Below are 22347 nucleotides of genomic sequence, written 5' to 3'. Positions count from 1 at the left end.
ATCTTGGTGTCGAGATCATGCTGATCACAACTGAACGCACATTTACCCCTTTCCTCCGCCATCTTGAATGTTGTAAGACAGTGGAACCGAGTCCTTCTCTTTATTTAACACGGTAAAGAGCATTGGTAAAGAGTGCCACGAAATTACTATATCCATAAATTTGGTGCCAATTTAGAAATAACGATGATCGTAATTTCGGTCTCGAGATCATGTTGGCAAATGAAGGATTATCATAACTTCTCAAATGACACAAAATGAAGTATAATCATTCAACATTGTGATGGCCGTGAAGCTATTGGTAGACTGGATATGAGAGATGGATCAAACTAATTTTCGCGGGCCATTTCGGATTTCCTCGGTTCTGTACTTGTTCGCTCTGTTGCCTTTCTTACAGGGAAAATTAGCTCAACATATTTTATTCATGGCGTCTGCTGATTCGGAAGGTAAGAATATTTCTTCTTTTTTTTTCATTTTAGTCTAAGTTATGAATAATTCAGACTTGTGGTCCTTGTGAATTTTCATGAGACATGAGTACGTGATGTGGAACAAATTCGGTAAAAAAGAACTTGATAAATATGCATGCTTGTCAGAACTCCTGAGGCAACTACAGAATGCAGGCCTATAGCAAGGGGTACCTTTACTGATGTATCGGTCGACTGACTCTGCTGCTCGGATGTCAAGGTCACTACCGAGCCAAACCAGCCACCTAGGCACTAACACTTTTATACACATTATATCACAAACACTAACTCCGCCTGGCCGCCGAGCCACTTCACTCCCTAATACAACGAGCTAAAGGATTCACTGATATCTATTTCTACAGAAATGACCTCGTATTCTGTAGTTGGCTTTATTTTGTACTCGGAAATCGCTCAGTTTGTTCAGATTTGTTGTACATGGTGTTAAATCTTATGGCGCTATCCTTGTTTCTCATATCTGATTTTTGCAAGTTATAACAACTGTGCTGAGAGCTTTAGATTGTGGTTGATTACTTTGAACAGCTTGAGTTATTTAAGTGCAGCTACGACCGCCACGTTTGATGCACAAGTGCTTCCTTATGACTTAACAAATTTGTTTTACCAGTTCAGATAACTTAAATGAAGCTAAGTATGTGACCAGAGGCATATAATTATGCTTGTGATGTTACCCAACAAGTGAGAATATAGGCTAGTTCCTAACCTGTGATCATACCCTCTCTCCAAGAAAAATGGCCGCCTGATCGCATGTTAGTGTTTTCCACGATGCCTTCACAAGGGCACAACAAGCTCTTTGAGAATATACCAGAATGAAGTATTTTTTACCATTCACATGCATGGCCACTTTCTGTGTTGTTTTTCTCGAGTACATGGCAGCACTGCTCAAATTTACTGAGCTGCTTTGCAGGCGGTGATCTGAATTATCTAATTGTTTCTGTTATAGGTACAACAAATCAACATAGGAGGCAACTCTTTATCAAAACAATTTTAACATGGCTTAGTCATACGCGAAATAACTTTCAACTTCTTTCTACTTCCCCTTTTGCAGGAAAAACAAAACAAATAATTGCAAACAAAAGCTGGATGATATGCTATCAGACAATTCTGATAATTTGAGCTTTGTTAGCTTTTTCCCTACATTTTTTTGGCAATAGTTGCGATTTTTTGCATGAACACACATCTCCAGCTCAATCAGCTGACAAAGACTGCACTATCTGGAAATTACCTGAACTTGTCGCTCAGTCATATTCAAGACTTTTAGGTTAACTTCTTTACATTGTGAATTTACTACGAATGCTGGCAAGTGTTTGTAAAAAAATAAGAGTGGTAGCATATATAGCTGATTTTATAACTGATTTTATGTGGCTTGTATTAGCTCTCCCCCCCCCCCCCCCCACCTCACCTTCCCCTTGATATACATGAGTCAACTCTCTCTAAGACAGACACCTTCGGGACATGCATCAGCTGTCTGTCCTCAAGAGGTGTCCAGCTTATAGATAGTTCAAATGTACAGTAAATGACTGAAAAAAACAAAAACAGCATTCAGGGAGCAACACCAGGTGTCCATCTTATAGAGGTGTCCGTTAAGAGAGAGTTGAACTGTAATTAGCCTCCCCCGATATAAGCCCACTAAAAAACCCTTGCAAATCTGGCTACTGGTTTATAAGTGGCAGTCTAAAGATATGTTGCCAAATTCAACTTTAAAAGTATTTTGAAGTGAATAAACAGTGCAAACACAAGTATTTATTTTTCAGAAGTAAACTCTGAAGAGGTGGTCAGGCCAAATAAAAGACCATTCAAGGTAAGAAATGCAGCAAAATCTTTCAAATTTTACATATTGAATCATTTTCTATTAATAAGGTTGCTCCACATTTTAAATGTCACCCACCTTTTTTAGACAGTTGGGTTAATTAGTTTAGACATGCAATTAAATCAGATGGTAATGGACACATGTTTAATCGTGACTGATTAGGTCAGTTAGTATATTTGTGGACAACATAGTTTTTTTTTTCATGTTTGAGGCTTTTCTGTGATTGAACAACAAAAAATAGAAATGAATCGACTCACAGAGCCTAAACCATTTTTGTACACGTACACTGTGCCTGTGACAATTATGGTACAAATTTATGTACAGGGTATGTGGACATTTCATGCAGGAGACATCCATCTGAGTGTGAACAATATGCGAGCCAGCAAGGCATGCGAGCCAGAATTGCCTGGTCCTAAAATAAAAGCTAACCATAAGGTACATAAGCCAACTATAGGCTAACGAGAGTAATTTTAAGGCTAACCAGAGTGTTGTTTTAGGCTAACCAAAGGCTAACGTAGGCTAACCACAATGACTTGCATGCAGGTTCGCATTATTCATGACCCGTGAAAGCCATGCTAGTCAGAAATCCCCAACCATAAATAAAGGCTAACCTCAAGCCACCTAAGCTAATTGTAGGCTAACCTAAATACTATTTAGGTTAACCAGACAACTATTTGCCCCAACAAAAGTATTATTAAAGTTAACTGAAATGGCTCACATGCCTTGCTGGCTCGCAATTTGTCAAGACCCTATCCATCTTCAGCAACAACCATGCTTGAAAATGCTTTTATTACCTTAAGTGTTGACAATCTTTAAAGTAATTAAGCTAGTGAAAGTTGCATTTGTTTTTCTTTTATGATTTATTAGGCACACTAAACTGTCACTTTAACCCCCCCTGCTGCTAACAAAAACAAATATTCTGTTTACAAGTAAGATTCCTTCCCTAATTGCCCGGCGGGGGGTACTCCAGATATTTTTGGGTAGGGATGTGCCGCTGGGACTTTGATACCCTTGCCCTATACTAGACCATGTTCAGCTGCATTTTGCGACCCTATGCTAGACTAGATGCGAAAAATTCGTACCCTAATTCAGACATTTCTTAGCAAATTGAACGGTTCCAGGTAAATTATACCCTATTCTAGACCAAAATTCTCTGATTTCCATACCCTATCCTAGACTAAACTGCTCAAAAACCCTGCCCTTCACAGCGGCACATACCTGTATAGCTTATATATGGGAGAACCCCCCGGGCCTAATTGTAGGTGTAGCATCCTATTTGTAGCACACCTGATCCCTAATAATATTAATAATTATTGTGGCTCTCCTGCAATACATTCCAAATCAGAGTCTTAAAGTCATAAGTTTGTTTCTGAACTATTTTTTTATGAAGCTCTGGAAGCCCCTCATGATCATATGAGGTTAATGAAGCTCCCCAAGTCGCAAGCTCACCCAAAATTAAAGCTCTTAATTATTATAATTATAAAGATCAGGTTACAGTAGTTAATAAACAGTTGTATGACAACAATTTAATTGTCTGTTTTTGTTGCACAATTCTATCTCAGAAATGCGACACATGTGGTGGCCAGAATTACAATGCAGCCAAGCGTTGCAAGGTGGAAGGGTGTGGGGCCAAAATCAATATTAAAACCTTTGACTGGGAAAAACTTGCCAAGAAAAAGAAAACACATGTCACTCAACAAAGGAAACTTTTGGAGTATCGGGTAATTACTGCAATGAATGACAAGTGGATTTGTTATGTTCATCCTTTAACTGCATGTAGCCTACATAATTAATGTAACAATGCATGCATGCATGCATGCTTCATCAAAGCTGTGAGCTGAGTGAAAATTCTAAACACACTCTTAGCCTTATATTCAATACCTTTTAATTAATATCTTTGCTTGTGGATTACTCTGCTTGACTCCTTAAAAACTGTTGGTATATAATAATGTCCCCCCTTTTTTTTCTTGATGAACACTTTCTTTGTCAATTCCCAACAGACTGTAGGAATGAAAGAAAAAGACTTTTGATAACCAGGGAGTCTAATGATAAAAAAAATCCATTTTAATACTAGGTGGCACCCTGTTGTGCATGCAAATTGCTCTTGTATGTCTCTCACTTAATTACCACTGATATATGAGATAAGTAATTTGCATTTTTGGCAGACTGCAATTTGCTGTTATGTGACTTATATGGCCATATTAACATTCAGAATGGGTAACTGCTGCATGTGTATGCAAAGCCATGTAATAAATTGTACATACTTAGCAAGAGGATGATCCATGTCACCTGATGCCATGAGGGCATGGCCCATTAGATGACATGATCACCGTAGTATTTTTTAATATAATTCCTCCTTTACTTTTCAGTTATTTTATAACAATAAATTACACACCTATTTCTATAAATGTTGCACCTGTGATCCATGATGCATGTTCCATGTTGAAAGCCAGCGGTGCACTGTGATAGACTTTGTTTGTAAGCGGTTTGTTCCACCGAGTTCAAACCAAAGTAATGATCATGATACTAATGATGATAACCATACTGTGAAATGTAAAATATTTATGGAATTCTCAGTTTTACTCCAATTAAGACCTTTTCCTAATTTTCTAGGATCTTTAATACATATATCTGTAAGTGACATATTTCTTGTTGATTGAATTTCAGGCAAATGTTTTATACCAACATCATGGTTGGGATGTTGTTGTTCTATACTTCAACAGACATGGTAAAGGTACATCTGTACACACTTATGGCACACCTGGTGCTGGCCAAAAGTTTGTTGGAAAAAACAAACAAAATGCATCAAAATATGGTCTTGTGACTACAAGACTTTACAAACAGTTTTCCAAAGGTAAGTGCAACTGACAATCACCACTATATTCGTTGTCTTGATAATCTTATGATTATAACAGTACATTCCACCCAAAAGAACTTTCCATCCTGATCCAATAAAATTTCTTGTGCTCTTTTGCAACATGTCATAACACATGGTTTGTGGCAAAATTTTCCAAATGGTTTTCCTAAGGAAATAGAAAACCTCATAAATATACAAGGTAAAAAAACACTAGTCGTTTTACTCAGTAAGATCATTATAAGCATGAAGTCTAAGAAGTCTGGCCAAATTTTTCATTGTATTTGACATTATTGTCAGTTTAGGCTGAGAGATTGTTAATCATTATAACCATAATGATGGTGATGATGACTGGGGGATTACCAAAAAAGATGGGATGTGTCATTAAGTATACATTCAATATTTGTTTGAGTTTATTGTGAAAAAGCTAACAAACTGATAGCAGAATTCATTTATATAGTGAAACATGTGTATCCCTATCGCTGTAATCTCAAATTCAAACTCTTTGATTTTAATGTGTATCACAATTTGACTGTAACTAACATATTAGAACCTTCTTAAATTTGCTTTGCATATTTTTCGGTATTTAATTTCTGCCAGAGGGTTCTTTCACATGTAGTTTAATGCATTTGATCTATGTACTAAAAGTTTTCTGTTTTACTAAGAGTGATCAGGATTAAATAAAAAAATCTGTGTCTCCATTATAGAGTTTCATGGCAGTGAACACACGATTGATGACGAGCCAGAGGATCCGTCCATAACTGTTTCCGTCAAAAATGGCACAATGTCCGTTGTTTGTACGGGTGTGAAGCCAGTATCACAAGATGGGAATGAGGCTAATGAAAGTCAGGAATGTAGTGCTGAACAACCACAGCAGATGGCTGGTGCGGGTGGTGCCACAATCATCAATCAGGTCCTGGCAGATATTGCACAAGAACAGCAGTTGGATGGTGTGGGTGATGCAACAACTAGCAATCAGGTCGTGGCACAGAGAGCTGGGCCTGAACAGGTTGATGAGGATGGTAGTCGGGGAGGTGGAGCTAGGCATGGGCAGCTGGATGATGGTAGTAGTTGGGCGGGTAGAGCTTGCAGTGGCCAGGTTGATGAATGTGGTAGGGTGGCTGGTGGAGCTGGGCCTGGACAGTTAGATGACAGAAGTGGCCTTGGGCAGGTGGTAGACACTGTTAGTCAGGCAGGTAAAGCTGGAAGTGACCAAGTACATGAGGGTCAGACTCTGGCAGGTAGAGCTGGACGGGGGCAGGTGGATAATGGTAGTAATCAGGCACGCAGAGTTGGGCATGATCAGGGGGATGATGTTGGTAGTCGGGTAGGTGGAGCTGGGCGTTGTCAAGTGAATGGTAGTTGTAGTCGGGCAGGTGGAAATCAAAATGGGCAGGTTGATGATTTTGAAGGCAGGGGAGTTGTGGCTGAGCGGGAACAAGTACCAGTGGGGAAAGAGAGCGACGCAGTTGCCTATGTCGTTGATGGCGAGATTCTTTCTGTTGGCATTGTGGACAGAAATCGTGATACTCTTCACGGTCATAAAATTGAGAAAGGGATGGTCTGTGTTTTGATAACATACCTCACAAAGCCCCTTGTCCCTGCACCACTTATTTTAGGAGATCCCGATGAAAACCGCCACTTGCAGAAAGGAATGTTCTTCGTTTTACCTGCTGTTAATTTGTTCAAGTGTGAGAAGTACATTGCGGGTAAAAAAGTTGTCTTACGTAAATATATCTGCAGCAACAATCTTGGACAAAACTAATTGTGACAAACACATTTCATACATGATTTTTTCGCTAGTGTCTATAGTACTTGAAAACGGATAAGAAGTATTTATTCCCTATCCTTCTACTCAATGGTGTTTCTTAGGGTTTGCGATCCACCAGGCTTTGTTTTCACTGCACGACAACGTTAACAACCTTGAAATGGGGAAACCCGTAAGGGGGGGGGGAGGTTGAAAAAGTGAACTGTTGTACCTTAATAAGTGGAAATGTGGCCAAGTATCTCAACAGTTGCGTCCAAGATTGTAGCTTGTTTGGTTTGAAACTGTAACAAGTGGAAGCATATTGTAATGCGCTTTACTTGTTGACAGTTTTTTTACTTTTGCTGTAGCCGACGGTTTTGTTTTTTTAGCTTTAAATCATGCGATTGTTAGCGGGAAAGCGAGTGGCGTAACACAGTGTCAGTGGTTTATTTTAAAAGGCTCGAAGCAAAATAAAAGGAAACTCAACATCTTCCAACTTTTCTTTCCTAGTGATAACCTGGCCTTGAGGTGATGTCTCAATTTTTTGTTGCCAGAATTGTGTTTCCTTAGAATCAGGTTTGCAATAAACAGCAAATAATTATAATAAGTTGCAAGAAAGTAATAAATCTCGATTAAAGATAATGTTACTGAAGTATTAAAATAGTTAACGAACATTATTATCCCTCCCTTGTTCAAGTGATGGATATTGTCAACTGCGGCAAAAAAAAAATAGTTTCGTTGAACTATTTTCGACTTAAGTCCCGTATTATTATTATTATTATTATTATTATTATTATTATTATTATTATTATTTTCTTCAGTTGCATGCCAAATGCTAGTACATCGTTTGGCCTAAATATATAACCTTTGGGATGCATATGATGAAATCGGGACTCTATTTGACAAAACCGTTTTCTCGGCGTAGTTGTTCATAAAAGACCTTTTCCAACCTTGGCCTAGATATATAGCAACTCGTATTGCAAGAACTTCCACTCTTTGAATGAACGAGAGAACGCAGAATTATTGATGGTTGGTGCCTGTCAAAGTGAATAACTTACTAGTTAAGTTATATACAAAAATGGATTAACACTGTCCTAGAATAACATGTGCAAATGAAGCCATGTATTTTTAAATGTACATTTTTAAAAGAAATAAAAAATAATGTGTAACATTAAAAATTATACATGTATGACAAACCCTGATTATGACAAAGCATCGGTTTTTATGATATTCTAATACATGTAGTTTATTTTTTACCCTTTTATATGGTATCTTTACATGTTCTATGGCACTTAGTATCACTGCGAGTGACTTAGTATCACAATGTAGCTATTATTTAGTTTATTGAAAATAAAAAGTGGAATCATGTACCCTTCCTTTTGTTACAGATACGTCCTCGAGAGCTCTGATAAAGGAGCTTTCTGAGCTCCCAGGCATTCTCTTTTGAATGGCATCCCATAGACGAAACAGCTGCTGATAAAAAAGATAGCTTGTGTCTGTTGGGCTTCCTGGCCAATACCCAGCCTGAACCACGTCACTAATGGACCCGGATGGGATAACAGCATCACATCGGCTACACTGAATGCTGAACTTGTTTAAATCAAACCTTCCTGAAAGAGAGAAAATATGTGCTAAAGTAAAAAGAAAGCTAAATATATAAATTTATTAAGAATCAAATACCTAATGTTCAGAGGAAGGGTTTCTATCATGGTTCAGATATAATGGGCACATTTAATGTCTATGAATGTGGTTTTACCAACTTTCCCCAAAATCAAAGATTAGTGTATAGAACAAAGTAAGAATCCATCTTGCCCAGGTGCACAAGCCTATTGCCCTCGTAAATACAGCCACGTTCAAAGGAAAGCTTATTTGAGCATTTGAAAAAATCTTTCTTTTAAGCTAGAGAAGAACCTACATAAAAATAAATATTATTAAAAGCAATTGTTTAGTGCATTTAAGACAACCACATGGCATGGTACCAATTTTTGAGAGGATACTTATTACTTACAGTGGGTGAGGGGAGTTGTTTTAGTTTTTAGGTTTAAAGTGTGAAAGACTCGATGAAGAAAAAAACAATGACTTGAAACTTGTTCTATACACTACCTTTCTCGTTTATGACAATGATTGTTCCTGTAGTTGGTCGCTGCTCTAATACTCCAGCCTCATTACAGCATGGGCAATTTTCAGGTACACTGATGACAGGTAACAGTTTAGCTAACAAATAAAATGTCAGACATTATGATAGCAAAAGAACCATTTTAGTAATAACATAAAAATAAATGTACTATTTGGCAAGGAATCAAATAGCTGCATTTCAGGGTAAAAAACTGAAAGTAAACTGAAATAACAATTCTACATAAAGAAATTTATTCAAAAAATAGGAAAGCAGCACCTGCCAAATATCTAATTCATATATCTGCTGTAGTTAAAATTTATCTTTGGTTGAAAATTTTCAAACCAGCCTGATTTTTATTTCCCTTTGCTTCAGATTATGTTAATGGAGACAATAAAAACATTAAAATCATAAACTGTTTTCCTCTAACACCTTAACAGGAACCTGAGTAATTATATTTAATCAGACATTTTGCATAAAAAGTTAAAAAAATGAAATCAATATCACATAAAACAAAGAAAACAAAGTACATAATTTAAAAAAAATTGAAAATTAATACCACTGTTTGTAATCCTTAATTTAATGCCTGATAATTATTTATATTGTGGTTACTGTGTTCAGACCGTTAGTTTATACCTGCCTACTTACAATACGCTTTATTCCACTTTCATCAATTGTAACGGTTGGAGGGATAGCCTGAAGGAATCCATTAACATAACCATCTCTGTCATGAAAAGGTAACAGAGAATGCACATCTTGGTCACATGAAGGACAGAAAAATTTCTTTGCGCAGTCATGGCACCGTATGCGAACTTTTCCTTCTAAACACATATGACAGCGATTAGGTGAAGGAAGCCCCTCACAACTAAGGACAGCCTCCAGTAGAAGTTTTCGGATGTTATCCCAGTTTGTTGACAAGTTCACCATGCGTGTCTCCCAGCTTTGAGATGAAGCATCGAATGAGCTGAGAAGCTCATTGCATCTTGCCAAGGCAGCGTCAAGATTGTCTGTGGAACAAGTGTTAATATTTTTGTTCATTAAACCAGGAACATATGTAATTCCTGAGTTTAGATTGGTTTACAGGCCATGGTATATGAACTCATATACCATGGACCATAAATACAGAGTCTTTCACAATGTTGTATTAAATTTTCAGAAACTTTTTTGAGGTTTTAATAAATCAACTACTCCACTCGCATTTGTTTAATATGACAGAGTTATAGCCGTAGCACTGAGTTGGCTATACAGGCTATCAAAAGACGTGTCATCACATCCAGTGGGCTTATGGTATGATGTTAAATATAACCTTGCCAAACAAACTTCATATACAAAGAGTCTTATATGAAGAGTTTCTGTCTATAAACTTACCTGTTTCGTCAACATCATCTGAATCAAACTCATAGCCTGCGTCCAACCCAGTTATGCCAGGAATCGGTTCTAAAGAAAGGCATAAGGAAGGAGTTAGGGGCTTTTGAACAACGAAGGATTATGGACTAGGTCATTATGTTGTGGTTCAATTTTATCTTTGATTAATTTTTTTTAACCCAGATTGATTTTGATTTTAATAGTCTCATACTAATATTAAATCATAATCTGAAACACTGGGTAATGACTTTCCTATTACTTTGAAAAACTATAAATTAAACCACAATTGATAGTTAAGCAGCAGGTTATATCACCTTATTCTCACTCGCTGATCTGAGTTAAACAGTTTACGTGCATAGTGTAATCAACAAAATAATATCAAATCACCTTCGAATTCCACTGATGCATTAGCAAAGGCATTATTTGCCTCAGTATTTATGCTTTTCTTTTCACGAGGCCGATACTCGTACTTGTATTCCCTGAAACCGGTTGTGGAGTCCCTGTAAAATTCGGAATCACTCTCGCCTTTCTTCCTCTTTCGCGATTTTTCTTTTTCTTCTAGCAAACTTGTTGCTTCCTGGAGCAGAACCTCAAGATCTTCTTTCTTCTTGGAGGCCTTCTTCGCCGCCATTTTGTTTTTGGTGATTCGTGTGCTTTTACTCTATCCAGTCTTCCACTGGCTTCACGGCCATCACAATGTTGAATGATTATACTTCATTTTATGTCATTTGAGAAGTTATGATAATCCTTCATTTGCAGTGGAGATCGTGTTGAATTAGCGGGGTTCTACTAGTTAGAGGAGTTCCATTACAATTTGCTTCGACAGGGGGAGTTCCCCTTAGAGTATCTCGAAGAACACATACGCGATTATATCGCATGCAAAAAGGACCCCACAATAGAGGGATGTAAAGAGTTTTAAGCTATAAATTTCATAGTTTTTGACAGCGGAATAGGACTGTTGTGCCACTGAATGGCTATAAATCTCTACAAAGTTGGGAGCACGATTAGCAACTGCTTACTGCGCAATCTTTGATGCTACACAAAGTTTCTCAAAGTGCCTAATTATCTATATCACCACACACAGCAAAAGCCCATGTGTTTTCATCACCTGTGACATAGCCATAGAACACTTTAAGAAACAATTTAATAATGTCTTCAAAATCCCTAGCTCATATTATCCACAACATAATGAGTTCAACGTGTTTTGGCCATTATTATGACCAGTGCATGTATTCCTTTCTCTTTCTTCAACCCTTTAATTCCTTAGACTGACAAGCATCTAATTTCTACTGAGTATCATTGCTGAATCAAACATTAAGGACATGAGAGTAAAGGAAATTGCAGATGTAGATTGTTTTGCAAATTCTCCTTGTCAGTGCTGTAGTAAATATATAGAGAATAGTATGGAGAGTGTGCACACTGATGATTGGATGTAAAGGGTTAATATTAGGAGTTCATTCGTTTTAACATTCTTTACATCTGCAACATTGCACACCTTTTAAACACTTCTTCTGAAATTTATTGCAACAATTTCACCCATTTCCAACAACATGCAGCAGTGGCATGTTTTGCAGATATGACACTTTTTTTTAAAACTACATATTAAAATAAGTAAGCACTAAATGAAACATTGGCACAACAATTTCAGCTATTTCCAACAACTGCAGAATAATTCTTAATGTGTTCGGGCCTCTAACAGTACTGTACCTATTTTGGTCAATCCACTATCTGAAATTTTTTACTCAAAATTTTATGGCTTCATATGAGTTTCCTTAAATAGCTTTTTATTATTCTTGACAAGATATCACATTTTCAAAGAAAGCTATTTAATCACTACAAAGATAAATAAAGTTGTATTTCACTTCAGTGCTTTTGCCTACATAATGATTGAGTAATAATGCGTTTACAAGATCTTTGTAAAGGAATACAAACCAAGACAGAATAGGAAGGCTCCCTTTACAACCCTCTTGTTGGAATCATTTTCCACTCAATGTGAGTAATTAAAACAATTGGAAGAGAATGGTTTCAACATTAAACAAATATTTTGCACCCAAGCAAATAATACATTTAAACAACTGTATGCCTCAGGCTCAATGAACATACTGAATTATCCCCTCAATTTCATCTTGGGGATTACTGGTATTCAACAATATTTATCTCAGTTACAGAGAGAAAATAAATAACAAATAAGCCCCAAAACAGTATAAAAACAGATCAACTGGTGGCCCTCCTAAATAATCAATTACCAAGAGCTTGGAGAACTACCTAAGTTAAAAAGACAACCTGAAGATATTTAAAAGAACATATACAAATACTTAAAGTTGTTGCATTCTGACTGTACAGGAGAAAAAAAAGGAAGCAAATTCTGGAAGCTTTACTCATTGGTAAACCTGCACAATGCAACCTGTTTCAAGCTTGCTAACATTAAGAACAGCTTCAGAATTCCATCAAATGGTCACATAAAGAAAAAAATAGACCTTACACTTGCAAAAAACAAAAATTAAAAAACCCATGTTCAATAAGTAATGATATATCTTAAATTCTTAAGATATATCATGGCTTATTAACCAAGAGTATACCCTAACTTACGCAGCTTCTTAATGATCTCCATTCCTACAAGAAGCTGCAAACCCTCTGGCACAGCTCCAACCAATGCAAGCCCTTCAAAATGGTGTTGTCGAATCTTTAGTTCTACTTTTACTTCTGGAAACTCTGCATCAGCTCCTGCTAAATGAACAGGAACAGTATCCTCCCAGTCAACTTCCAGATCCAACTCCTGCAGAAGCTCTTCAGATATGCAGGCAGCTGCATTATTGCCAGTGTCAAAACAGACACTTTGACGTCCTTGAACACGAATCCACGAGCCAGATGCATTCATTATGTCTACTGGTTCTTCATAAATTGATAGGATCAAGGGTTTATATCCTGAAAAGTAGTTCAAGAATACAATGAATTGCCAAATTAATGTTCTTTTTTTCAATGGAAATAAAACATTAATGCTAACTTGGCACACATGACTTAAGTGAGTAAGCAAGTAATCATTATATTTAGTCAAATACACTAAGCTCATTATGGTATTGTCAGTAAATGCTTTTTTAGTCATTCCCTCTATTCAGTCAAACTAGTTATTGAATAATTTATTTTAATATTTGTTTTATTCCCTCCTGCTTTGATTAGCTTTGCTATTTTGTGGGTAGGGATTGTTAGATATGTATTTTAATTGCTAAAATAAATAACTTTTATTTGTTGTTTTTGTTTGTTTTTTCTCCTTTCAATATCACCCCTGAATCAAACATTAAGGTCATGAGAATAAAGGATATGATAATCAACTGAAGAAGCTCTTGATTGTTAAAGAAATTCTCCTTGCTAGCACATTAGGAAATGTATAGAGTATACAGTATGGAGAATATGCATAGTGATATTAGGGTGTATTTAGGCTTAAAGCCATATAATATATGTACATATATAATGCTGGTCACTCACTAGAAATCAATCCCTCACAGGTAACCTCACAAGCTTCAATTTTTACAACTGCCACACCAGGTACACCATGATCATTACCATCAGCAACCTCTCTTGGCCTCTCAAGTAGCATACGAACTGGTGCTGTGGACAAGACAAGGCTCTCTCGACAGTTCAGTGGCATATCCACCACTTCTTTACCCATTGTTTCCAGAATGACTCTTTCATCCTTAATTGTAAAAGCCCTTATTCCAATGAAGAAGATTCTGGTACGTGCCATGTAAAGTTTGGTATAGAGTTTTCCTAAATAGCCTTGAAAACTATCAGCCTTTCAATGAAAAGAGGAAAAAAAGAAAAAACATAGTGAATGAGGCTTGTATAGCATGCTCAATCCTAACTAATAGCAAGGTCAGAAACCAGTGAGTTAGAGTGGTTTCTAACAGTCAGTGTCACAACAGAGGTCCACAATCATATTAATTAACTTATAAATAAATTAATAAACACCCATTTCAATGAACATTAAAAGTATCAATTGGTATGGTCTCAGTACATGTTTGTTTGTTTGTTTTTTTTTGCAATAAAAACAGCAATACAAGTTATACATATTGTCACATTTTGTTACCAATGGTGGGTGGTCTGAGGGTCGTCATATTAGACTATGAGACAAAAAAGCCCAGTTATTACAATCCTGGTTTTAATGATTGTGTTATATTGTTGGATACTAACTTACAGATAGATTACTCTCACATCAGTCTAGATTTCTTTACATCAGACCAACAAGCTGTCTGTGAAACAGAGGAGATGCTGGGCAAAGGTAATCTGCGGTGAACTGACGTACATCCTTACAAGAATTAAGATGTAGCAATACTGCTGATAACTTTATGCTGCAGAAACAGGGGTTGTCTCACTTGCAAATTTTTCTTGAATGTTACGGCATTCAGTTAGTTACCTTTAGGTTGACATATCCACATGCCTGTTCAAGTCTTCTTAAAACATTGTTATCTTGAAGGTCTTTCAGCAATTCATTTGCGCCCTTTCAAGGAAACAAAAGTCAATCTAAAGGAATGGACATGCAATAGGGTGAAGTTTTCACCAAAAAACAAAAAAAGCTAATTAACCTCCTGACAGAGAGAAAATTGAAAAAGAGGAAGTTTTGAAGGGGGCCCAAATCAGCGAGGGGGGTTCTAAACCTGCTAAGACACTAGGGCAATGTAAGTTTCTCAAAAAAAAATCTACCGACAACTGTGCTGTTGGTAATACTAATGAAAACTTACCAGTAGCGGTTTACGGTCATTCCTGTGGAAAATGAACTGTTTTCCATCTCGCTTACCCAGCTCACAGTATCTTCCTAAGGGGCTCTGATAGCACGTTAAAACTCGATATTCCAGCACACATCCGACCTTGATCCCTTCATTTTCTACATCTTCATTAGTCCAAAAAGATGTGTTCTCTGACCTTCGTAGCTGGAAGGGTTTTCCTACGCCTCTTCCACTGTTATCGATATTCCTGCAGTAAATGTTCGTGGTTGAGCCACAATTTCGTGCACTAGTGACGACTACACAGTGCTCACTAGCAGGGTTTATTAGAGATGTACTTAGTTCAGGTTGGTGCTTTCGTGGCTTGGGCTTACGCAAAGCAAAAAGGACTGCGTTGAGAAAATAGGTCATTTTACAGTTGTGTATTTAGTTGCCAAGCCTTTGATTTGGAGTGAGGCTGAAGGTGACCTTGCTGTGATAGAGACCAGTATCTAGTTAGCATGATAACAAAGTAATTTACATTTGAAAAGCAGCAAGGTTTGTATCATAACAAGGTCACCCTTAGCCTCATTCCTGTTCAAAGGCTTGGCAACCAAGCACACAACTGTAAAATGGACTATTGAGTAAAGGACTAGCTTGAAACACGGGCCGTCGGAGATTTACAGTTGCACGTTCTTTGCGTGATAAAATCTCTTTATTGAAAGGTACTCCCAGCCAGAGCATTGAGTAGTAAAAAATTGTTTTTCGAATCTTAATCTCAACCCTAAAAAGCACAACTGCCATGACAAGCGCAACTTCCATGACAAGCGCAACTTCCAAAGCACACAGTACTACTAAACCAAGCACCATTTTGTTGGGAGTTACTACATCACGGGCGACGAGCGGGGATAGAAAAAACGACCCAAATATGAGCGGTCAGCGGTGAAACAGCTTTTATACTTCATATAGAAACATATAATTTGTTGTTCCATAGACAATCGTGTTGTAAAGCCGAAATGTTAACAGTTTACTTCACAGTTTAAGCAATTTTTCAAAAGTGTGGATTGAACTCATATTTTTTACTGCTTTAATAAACAATGGAGGCTTCGGAGAGGGAGTCAGTGGCATTTGGAAAGGCACCAAGAATAATTATATATATGGTTTGTAGCTAGCTGCGTGACGTGCGTGACGAAAAAAAAGTATCATGATTTCCGGTTGTCAAAAATGTCAATCAAATTTGGCAGGAACTTGGTTTTCGCACTGTAGTTTGCTTTTCCTGGAAGATTTTACCATGGATGAAGACCAAAACCCAACAATGTTAAGAGATTTAGAGATCGACTTTTTGAAAGAACATCTCGATGGCTTTTCTGTTGAAGGCAATTATTGTTTTGGATATTTCGAGGGAAACAGAGCAGAGATGGATGATCTGTTAGTTGCATTTCAGGCATTGAACTCCACGTGTTATGTACTTACAGAAAGCCATTCAAAAGAGAAAAACCACAACAGATTTTCTCAAACAGGTATATAATCTCTCAGTGTTTTAAAGAGCACAGATCCCGGTTTCCTATCCTGACTCTCCTAATTCAGGGATAATTTAATTGAGAAGAATCGCCGTCTTTCAGAGTTTATGGTAAAGTCTTACGCGATTTGCGAGAAGCTGCGTCTGAACTACCTATTTATATTTCATTTTAGTTTCTTTGTGTTTGTTGTTATTGCTGTTGTTATTTTTTTTATTCATTTATCTCTACCTAAAAGGTCTATTTGGTTTAAAAACAGCGAACAGTGGCTTTGGCGCAAAGGTTTGGGTCAAAGGTCTGGCTCTTATTGACACCTTTACATGTACACCGGAAATAAGGCATGTCGCTTAACAACTCTATCTGATTTCATTTGACAGCACCTCCCGTATTTGAAAACAACCGCGGAAATGTCCCCATACAGTTGTTTGGCCACCCCTTTTCAATCTCTAGCAGTGAAACTCGACATTGTATACATGGATCCACAAAGGTTGGTTACAATTACAATAAATGGACTAGCAAACATTCAAATTTTAAGTAAAAAAAGGGATCAATCGAGAAATGATAACGGAAACTGAGAGTCAAGAGGTTGAATTTAAGCTTATTCAAATGGACTGATTAATTTTCTTTTTACGAGGATCAAAATGTTACAGGAGTTTTAAGTTATATGTTTCATAACCAATTTACCCAAAGAAATATGAGGGGGAAGGGTGTTGGCAATAGTAGTGAAGTTAGTGAAAATCACAGATGATATCGCAGCTGGGAGAAGAATGTAATTTCATTTTGCTTTCGTAGAACACACCTGTATTAAAATCTTCTGTACCAATTAGGATGCCCGAGGAAGTTATACCTGCAAGAGTGACTACGCTAATGTACACGACTATGCAAGAAAAACTAGAATACACTTGCAGAATTCGAGAAAATTGGATTGCCCGGCAGTCATGCAGATTCGATGTATTCGGGTGTACAACGATTACTTCATCGACAAAGCAAAGTTCCTATCAGATAATAGCTTGGTGATGGCTAAGAAGGCTATTCTAAAAGAAATCAATGCCAAATCGAAGAGCGACCTGGGGTTTAGTTTCCGTACTTCGACTCGGTTCCACGTAAAGATCCCGTTAAGCTCTTCCCATGTCAACCACCCTGTCGGGGACTCGTCCACGATAGGACAATACGTCGATAAACGTGTAGTTGACAAAATCTACGACCTTGTAAAGCAAAACATAACTAACCTTTCTGAGGTGCAAAGGTCTCTTGATAAATATGTTCGGGAGGATCTATTTTTCGGCCATCCCGAGGAACGAAGGCCAAAGAAAACAAATAGGCGATACTACCCTTGTCGCCAGGACTTGCGAAACCACATTGCCAAGGCGATTTCAGCAGTGAAGTATTGCGATGACGACCAAGAAGCATTGGGTAAAAAAAATAGAAGATTGGCAAACTAAGTCTCCCAAAAGCAACTTCTTTTACCGTACCAGAGACGCTGTCATTAACGAAAAAGATGAGCCAAGACCTAGAACTCCTGAGGAAACCTTCCTCTTTGTACATCAAGAGCCATGGCAACAACGAATGCTTGAAAGATATGGTAGTGAACTGGCCCTGATGGACGCCACGTACAAAACGACAAGGTACGCAATTCCACTTTTTTTCGTTTGTGTACATACCAACGTGGGATACAAGGTTGTGGCTGAATTCATATGTCAGTCCGAAGATCAAGCCTCTATAAGTGAAGCACTTGCCATAATCAAGGGATGGAACCCAGCGTGGAATCCGGCGTACTTCATGGTGGATTATTCCAATGCAGAAATCGCTGCCCTCGAACAACAATTCCCCAAAAGTTTGGTGTACATTTGTGATTTCCACAGAGTACAAGCAATGCACCGCTGGTCCAAGTCAATGAAGAATAGCCTTTCGTCTGCTGAGCAAGAAATATTTTTAGAGCATATGAAGAGCATCACCTATGCTAGCACAGTTGACAAATTCGAAAAGCGAGTGAATGCCTTGAAAGAATCCCGGCTGTATAAAGAAAAACCAAATGTTCAGAACTATCTAAACAACACGTGGCTATCATGCCAAGTTCGTTGGGCACAGGCTTTTCGAAAGCAGCAGGTGACAAACATAGTTAACACCAATAACGGCACTGAGGCGCAAAACAAACTGTTCAAGTACGAATATCTGCCGAGATCAGTTGACAAATCGGTTTATGGCATTGCAACGATGCTGGTAGAATCGTTCATTCCTGACTCGCACAGAAGATATTTGGAAAAGAACCTCAAGTTCAGCGATGCCTATGGAAGATATAATTCTAGAATACCGACTTATCTTCACAACCGACCACCACAGTTTGTTAAACACTGTTTGGACAGTAGATTTGCCGCTGGTGAATTCACTGAAGCCGACATCTCATCCGTAAACTTTCAGAAAGGCCAATTCAGCGTGAAAAGCGCAGCCAACGTAAACAAAAAGGAGCTAGTGGATTTTTCCTATCCTAGTTGCACCTGTACCTCCTGGAAAAAAAGTAATTACCCTTGCAAACATTTCTTTGCAGTGTTTGCCCGCTACTCTCAGTGGCGATTTGAATCTCTACCCCATCAGTACAGGAGCAGTGTCTTCATCTCTCTTGATCTGGATCATTTGATTATAAATAAGCATGACAGTAATGCACAGAATTGTGGCATTCCTCAAGGTACAGCTAAATCATCATCATCCTCCGACGGCCGTCCAAGGCTAGCCAGCGCCTCTGGCGATGAATCGATAGACTGCGAACAAGCAGAAGCAGAATCTGAGGAGAAGTCAGGAGAAGCAGAATCTGTAGAGAAGTCAGATATTGAGCTACCCAATAATAGTCCCAATGGCACCACTACCACTTCTACAGTTGAAAAACTGAGAAAACGGTTTCTTGATAAGATCGATACCGTCAAGAATATCACGTATATGGTAGATGATGAAATCACGATGTCGACAGCTTTAAAACAACTGGAAAATATTCAGCTAATGCTAAAGAAGAGCTGCTCTTCAACGCATGGTATTCCTCTCAGAATAAGCCCAGTCAAGAAGAAGTTAAAGATCACGTCAACGGAATACCATCAAGTATTTCACAAGAAATTGCCCCCTAGACGACGCTGGAAAAAGAAGACTCCGAAGGCTGATGTGATTTTCATTGAAGAAGACAGCAATGACGATGTTGATGATGATGATGCTAAGAGGAAGGTTAGATTTATGTTTAATGATAAAGTGAGTCGAGAAAGGAAGATCAGATTGAGATTGTTTGATTTCGATGTTTGTGAAATATCAAACATTTTTCTTGTATCTACTAGGAAACTGCAGACGACTGTTTCAACAGCTTATCGGAAACACAATTGAGTTTTTTACTCGCATCTGTATTACGCCCTAAAAATTCATGCTAGGCTTGCTTTTATCTGGCCATCAAGTTACGAAGCCTAGCTTTTCACTCTCTACCAATGACTGTTTTCTAATGAACCAATACAATTTTTTTTCAGGCAACCAACTTGTTCGTTGCAGACTTAACTGCGAGTGGTGACGGAGAGCAGAAGACTGTTTCGCAGGATGATGAAGCAAACGCTACCCGTTTAGATCTTGAAACGCTAAGGTTAGGCCATAAGTTCTCTGATAAATACGGTTAGTTTAAATGTTAATTCGCATTGGAATTTTGCTGTTATTAGGAATGGAAGCGCTAAGCTGCCAGTGAAACAGCTGAAAGGTGAACCGACCGCAAGACTGTTACGCGCCAGTAAAATGGGCCTGAAGATGACAGAAATCATGTTCCACGACGGACCTGCCAAGCTCACCGTTTCTGATGCATGGACATTGATCCATCTAGAGGTTGCGAAAAGAAATATAAACTTTAACAGTGCAATAGCGGGATTTCAGCCTGGTTGGCTTGTGGACAAGGTGCTTTTTTTTATTAACATAGAGTGTCTTCTCCATACAACTTTCCTCCATGAAATGCTCTCCTTTTTCATTTTTTCAAAGGTTATCGAAGCAGTTCTGTGGCGCCTGACCTTAATCCACAGAGATATTTTTGTGGCAGACACAACTATGGCTGAAATGGTAAAGCGACATTACAGCACTCGCTTGCTTTGGTCAGGAGAGAACTTTACCCAGATTTCTAAAATATTTATACCCATGAACAAGTCTGGAAATCACTGGACACTTCTGGTTAGGACCTTACGATAATAATCTTTTTGAATAACGCACTTTAATCAAGAACCTTTTAACTGGACTTTGCATTATAAATAAATCTTCAAGCGCTCTCTTACTTATGTTTTAAAGGTTCTGGATCGAAAGCAGAAAACCAGATATTATTTCGATCCCATGAATGGGCGTGTACACACCATTTTGAGCACCTCAGTTCCTAAGAGCAAACTGATAGAACTGATCGATGACATCAGGTGAAATATTTTCAACTCAATGTTTTCCTTTTTATTTTGATGCATGCAGACAAAACATACTTATGTAACTTATATTTTGTTTGACTCTGCAGTGCCGTTGCTGATCTCAAAACGGGATGGAATTGCAAGTCATGGCTATGTGTTGAACCACTACATTACACACAGACCGATAGCTATAACTGTGGTGTGATTGTATGTCTTGTGAGTAGCATAATCACTTGCTAAAGCTCACTTTAATAGGACTGCTTCCTGGTTTCGAATGTATTAAATTTCTCTTTGTTTGTTTTAAGTTTGCTCGGTGCTTGTGTGAGGGGTTGGATATCAATGGAAGTTACGATGTGGACATGGAAAGGGAAAGAATAACGTCTGTCATATTTGGCTCGTGTTACGATGACCTTGATTGGTAAGTTTTGATGGTGTCAAATACCATTGTTTCTTAAACGCCGCAACACTCTCTTTGACGTCCCATATCTTTTGTTCAATTATAGGAGAAATACCGCGGTCTGTAAGATTTGCAAAGACGACGATGGAGAGGATTGGCTCGGTTGCGATAGCTGCGGCCAGTTTTTCCATGCAAGTTGTCTGGATGTGCCTTTCGCGGAGACGCTTACGCAACATTTCACCTGCCCTTAGGGTGGCTTCTTGTCAGCACCAGTAGAGTTTAAATTTTAAAGCTGACTATAACAACGAACCAGATGATGAACTTAATGTCATGTACAGACCTTAATTTGCAAGATAAGAAATACAGTCCTTGGTATTCAATTAAGATAAATTTTCACGAGCGTCAATGGTGCAGAATCGTAAGTTGATGGAGCCAACAGTGGACAACATCCCAGAATTCAAACTTTGTGATTTTTTTCTCGGCTTAAACGCTAAGTCAGTTGTTCAATTGAATAGGAAGAAAAACATTTCGAACAGAAAACAGCATTATTTGCACGTGTGGATCTTTTGAGAAAAGGTCTCCTAAACGAGTGGTCTTGATTGTAAATATTTAAGGAATGGTAAATACATTAGCCTTAACATGGCTGTTTCTCGAAGCTCAGTGTTTTCCTACTTGCCTTTTTTCCACGTGAATTGGGGGCGATTGAACAGATATAATATGCAGTAAAAGAACTTCAGCTGATAGAAATTTTAAATTTCTCATCTTAGGCTGTGTATACAAAATTCAAGTGAAAAGGAAGCCAACTGTGATTAATGCTTTGAACAAGTCAAGATACGTTTTTTTCGTCACACAACAAGTTACATAACGTGAATATCATTCTTCTTGATGCCTTTCCCGGTGTCACCAATGCCTTTCCCGATGCCTCCGTTGGTTTATAGAGCATTAAAAGTATTGTTCCAGTTAAAGCTTGAGGAAAA

The 22347-nt window shown here is 38.0% G+C and overlaps 5 protein-coding genes across 7 annotated transcripts; 3 read left to right on the top strand and 2 right to left on the bottom strand.

Annotated features, from left to right (window-relative positions):
- The first annotated feature begins 317 nt into the window (after nucleotides 1-317).
- LOC149044745 (uncharacterized) lies at nucleotides 318-7527 on the top strand. The gene is made up of 5 exons (XM_089207506.1): nucleotides 318-443; nucleotides 2231-2277; nucleotides 3849-4007; nucleotides 4954-5140; nucleotides 5848-7527. Exons 1-5 carry the CDS (start codon nucleotides 422-424, stop codon nucleotides 6903-6905), a joined length of 1473 nt encoding a protein of 490 aa, XP_089063632.1. The 5' UTR covers nucleotides 318-421; the 3' UTR covers nucleotides 6906-7527.
- Nucleotides 7528-7914: 387 nt separating this feature from the next.
- LOC149044744 (uncharacterized) lies at nucleotides 7915-11133 on the bottom strand. 2 transcript variants are annotated; one of them, XM_089207508.1, is made up of 5 exons: nucleotides 10753-11133; nucleotides 10369-10437; nucleotides 9649-10007; nucleotides 8991-9101; nucleotides 7915-8497 (listed from the first exon to the last, which is right to left on the bottom strand). In XM_089207508.1, exons 1-4 carry the CDS (start codon nucleotides 10994-10996, stop codon nucleotides 9036-9038), a joined length of 738 nt encoding a protein of 245 aa, XP_089063634.1. In that variant the 5' UTR covers nucleotides 10997-11133; the 3' UTR covers nucleotides 7915-8497; nucleotides 8991-9035. The 2 variants fall into 2 exon arrangements, with proteins under 2 accessions (XP_089063634.1, XP_089063633.1); XM_089207507.1 differs by having other exon boundaries at nucleotides 8359-8497; nucleotides 9637-10007.
- Nucleotides 11134-11861: 728 nt separating this feature from the next.
- LOC149044743 (uncharacterized) lies at nucleotides 11862-15517 on the bottom strand. Its single transcript, XM_089207505.1, has 4 exons — nucleotides 15102-15517; nucleotides 14777-14860; nucleotides 13849-14155; nucleotides 11862-13290 (listed from the first exon to the last, which is right to left on the bottom strand). Exons 1-4 carry the CDS (start codon nucleotides 15492-15494, stop codon nucleotides 12929-12931), a joined length of 1146 nt encoding a protein of 381 aa, XP_089063631.1. The 5' UTR covers nucleotides 15495-15517; the 3' UTR covers nucleotides 11862-12928.
- A 618-nt stretch (nucleotides 15518-16135) lies between these two features.
- LOC113664399 (uncharacterized) lies at nucleotides 16136-17727 on the top strand. The gene is made up of 3 exons (XM_089207504.1): nucleotides 16136-16582; nucleotides 16957-17066; nucleotides 17372-17727. Exons 1-3 carry the CDS (start codon nucleotides 16267-16269, stop codon nucleotides 17594-17596), a joined length of 651 nt encoding a protein of 216 aa, XP_089063630.1. The 5' UTR covers nucleotides 16136-16266; the 3' UTR covers nucleotides 17597-17727.
- A 103-nt stretch (nucleotides 17728-17830) lies between these two features.
- LOC149044742 (uncharacterized) lies at nucleotides 17831-22025 on the top strand. 2 transcript variants are annotated; one of them, XM_089207501.1, is made up of 8 exons: nucleotides 17831-19786; nucleotides 20077-20186; nucleotides 20260-20488; nucleotides 20570-20755; nucleotides 20870-20988; nucleotides 21081-21189; nucleotides 21279-21391; nucleotides 21477-22025. In XM_089207501.1, exons 1-8 carry the CDS (start codon nucleotides 17972-17974, stop codon nucleotides 21619-21621), a joined length of 2826 nt encoding a protein of 941 aa, XP_089063627.1. In that variant the 5' UTR covers nucleotides 17831-17971; the 3' UTR covers nucleotides 21622-22025. The 2 variants fall into 2 exon arrangements, with proteins under 2 accessions (XP_089063627.1, XP_089063629.1); XM_089207503.1 differs by lacking the exon at nucleotides 20570-20755.
- The last annotated feature ends 322 nt before the right edge of the window (nucleotides 22026-22347 follow it).

The sequence above is a fragment of the Pocillopora damicornis genome, chromosome 5, assembly GCF_964200805.1.
Source record: "Pocillopora damicornis chromosome 5, jaPocDami1.2, whole genome shotgun sequence".
In the NCBI taxonomy this organism is placed as follows: domain Eukaryota; kingdom Metazoa; phylum Cnidaria; class Anthozoa; order Scleractinia; family Pocilloporidae; genus Pocillopora; species Pocillopora damicornis.
Note: the sequence above shows the minus strand (reverse complement) of the source record. Positions and strands in the feature narration are given on the sequence as shown.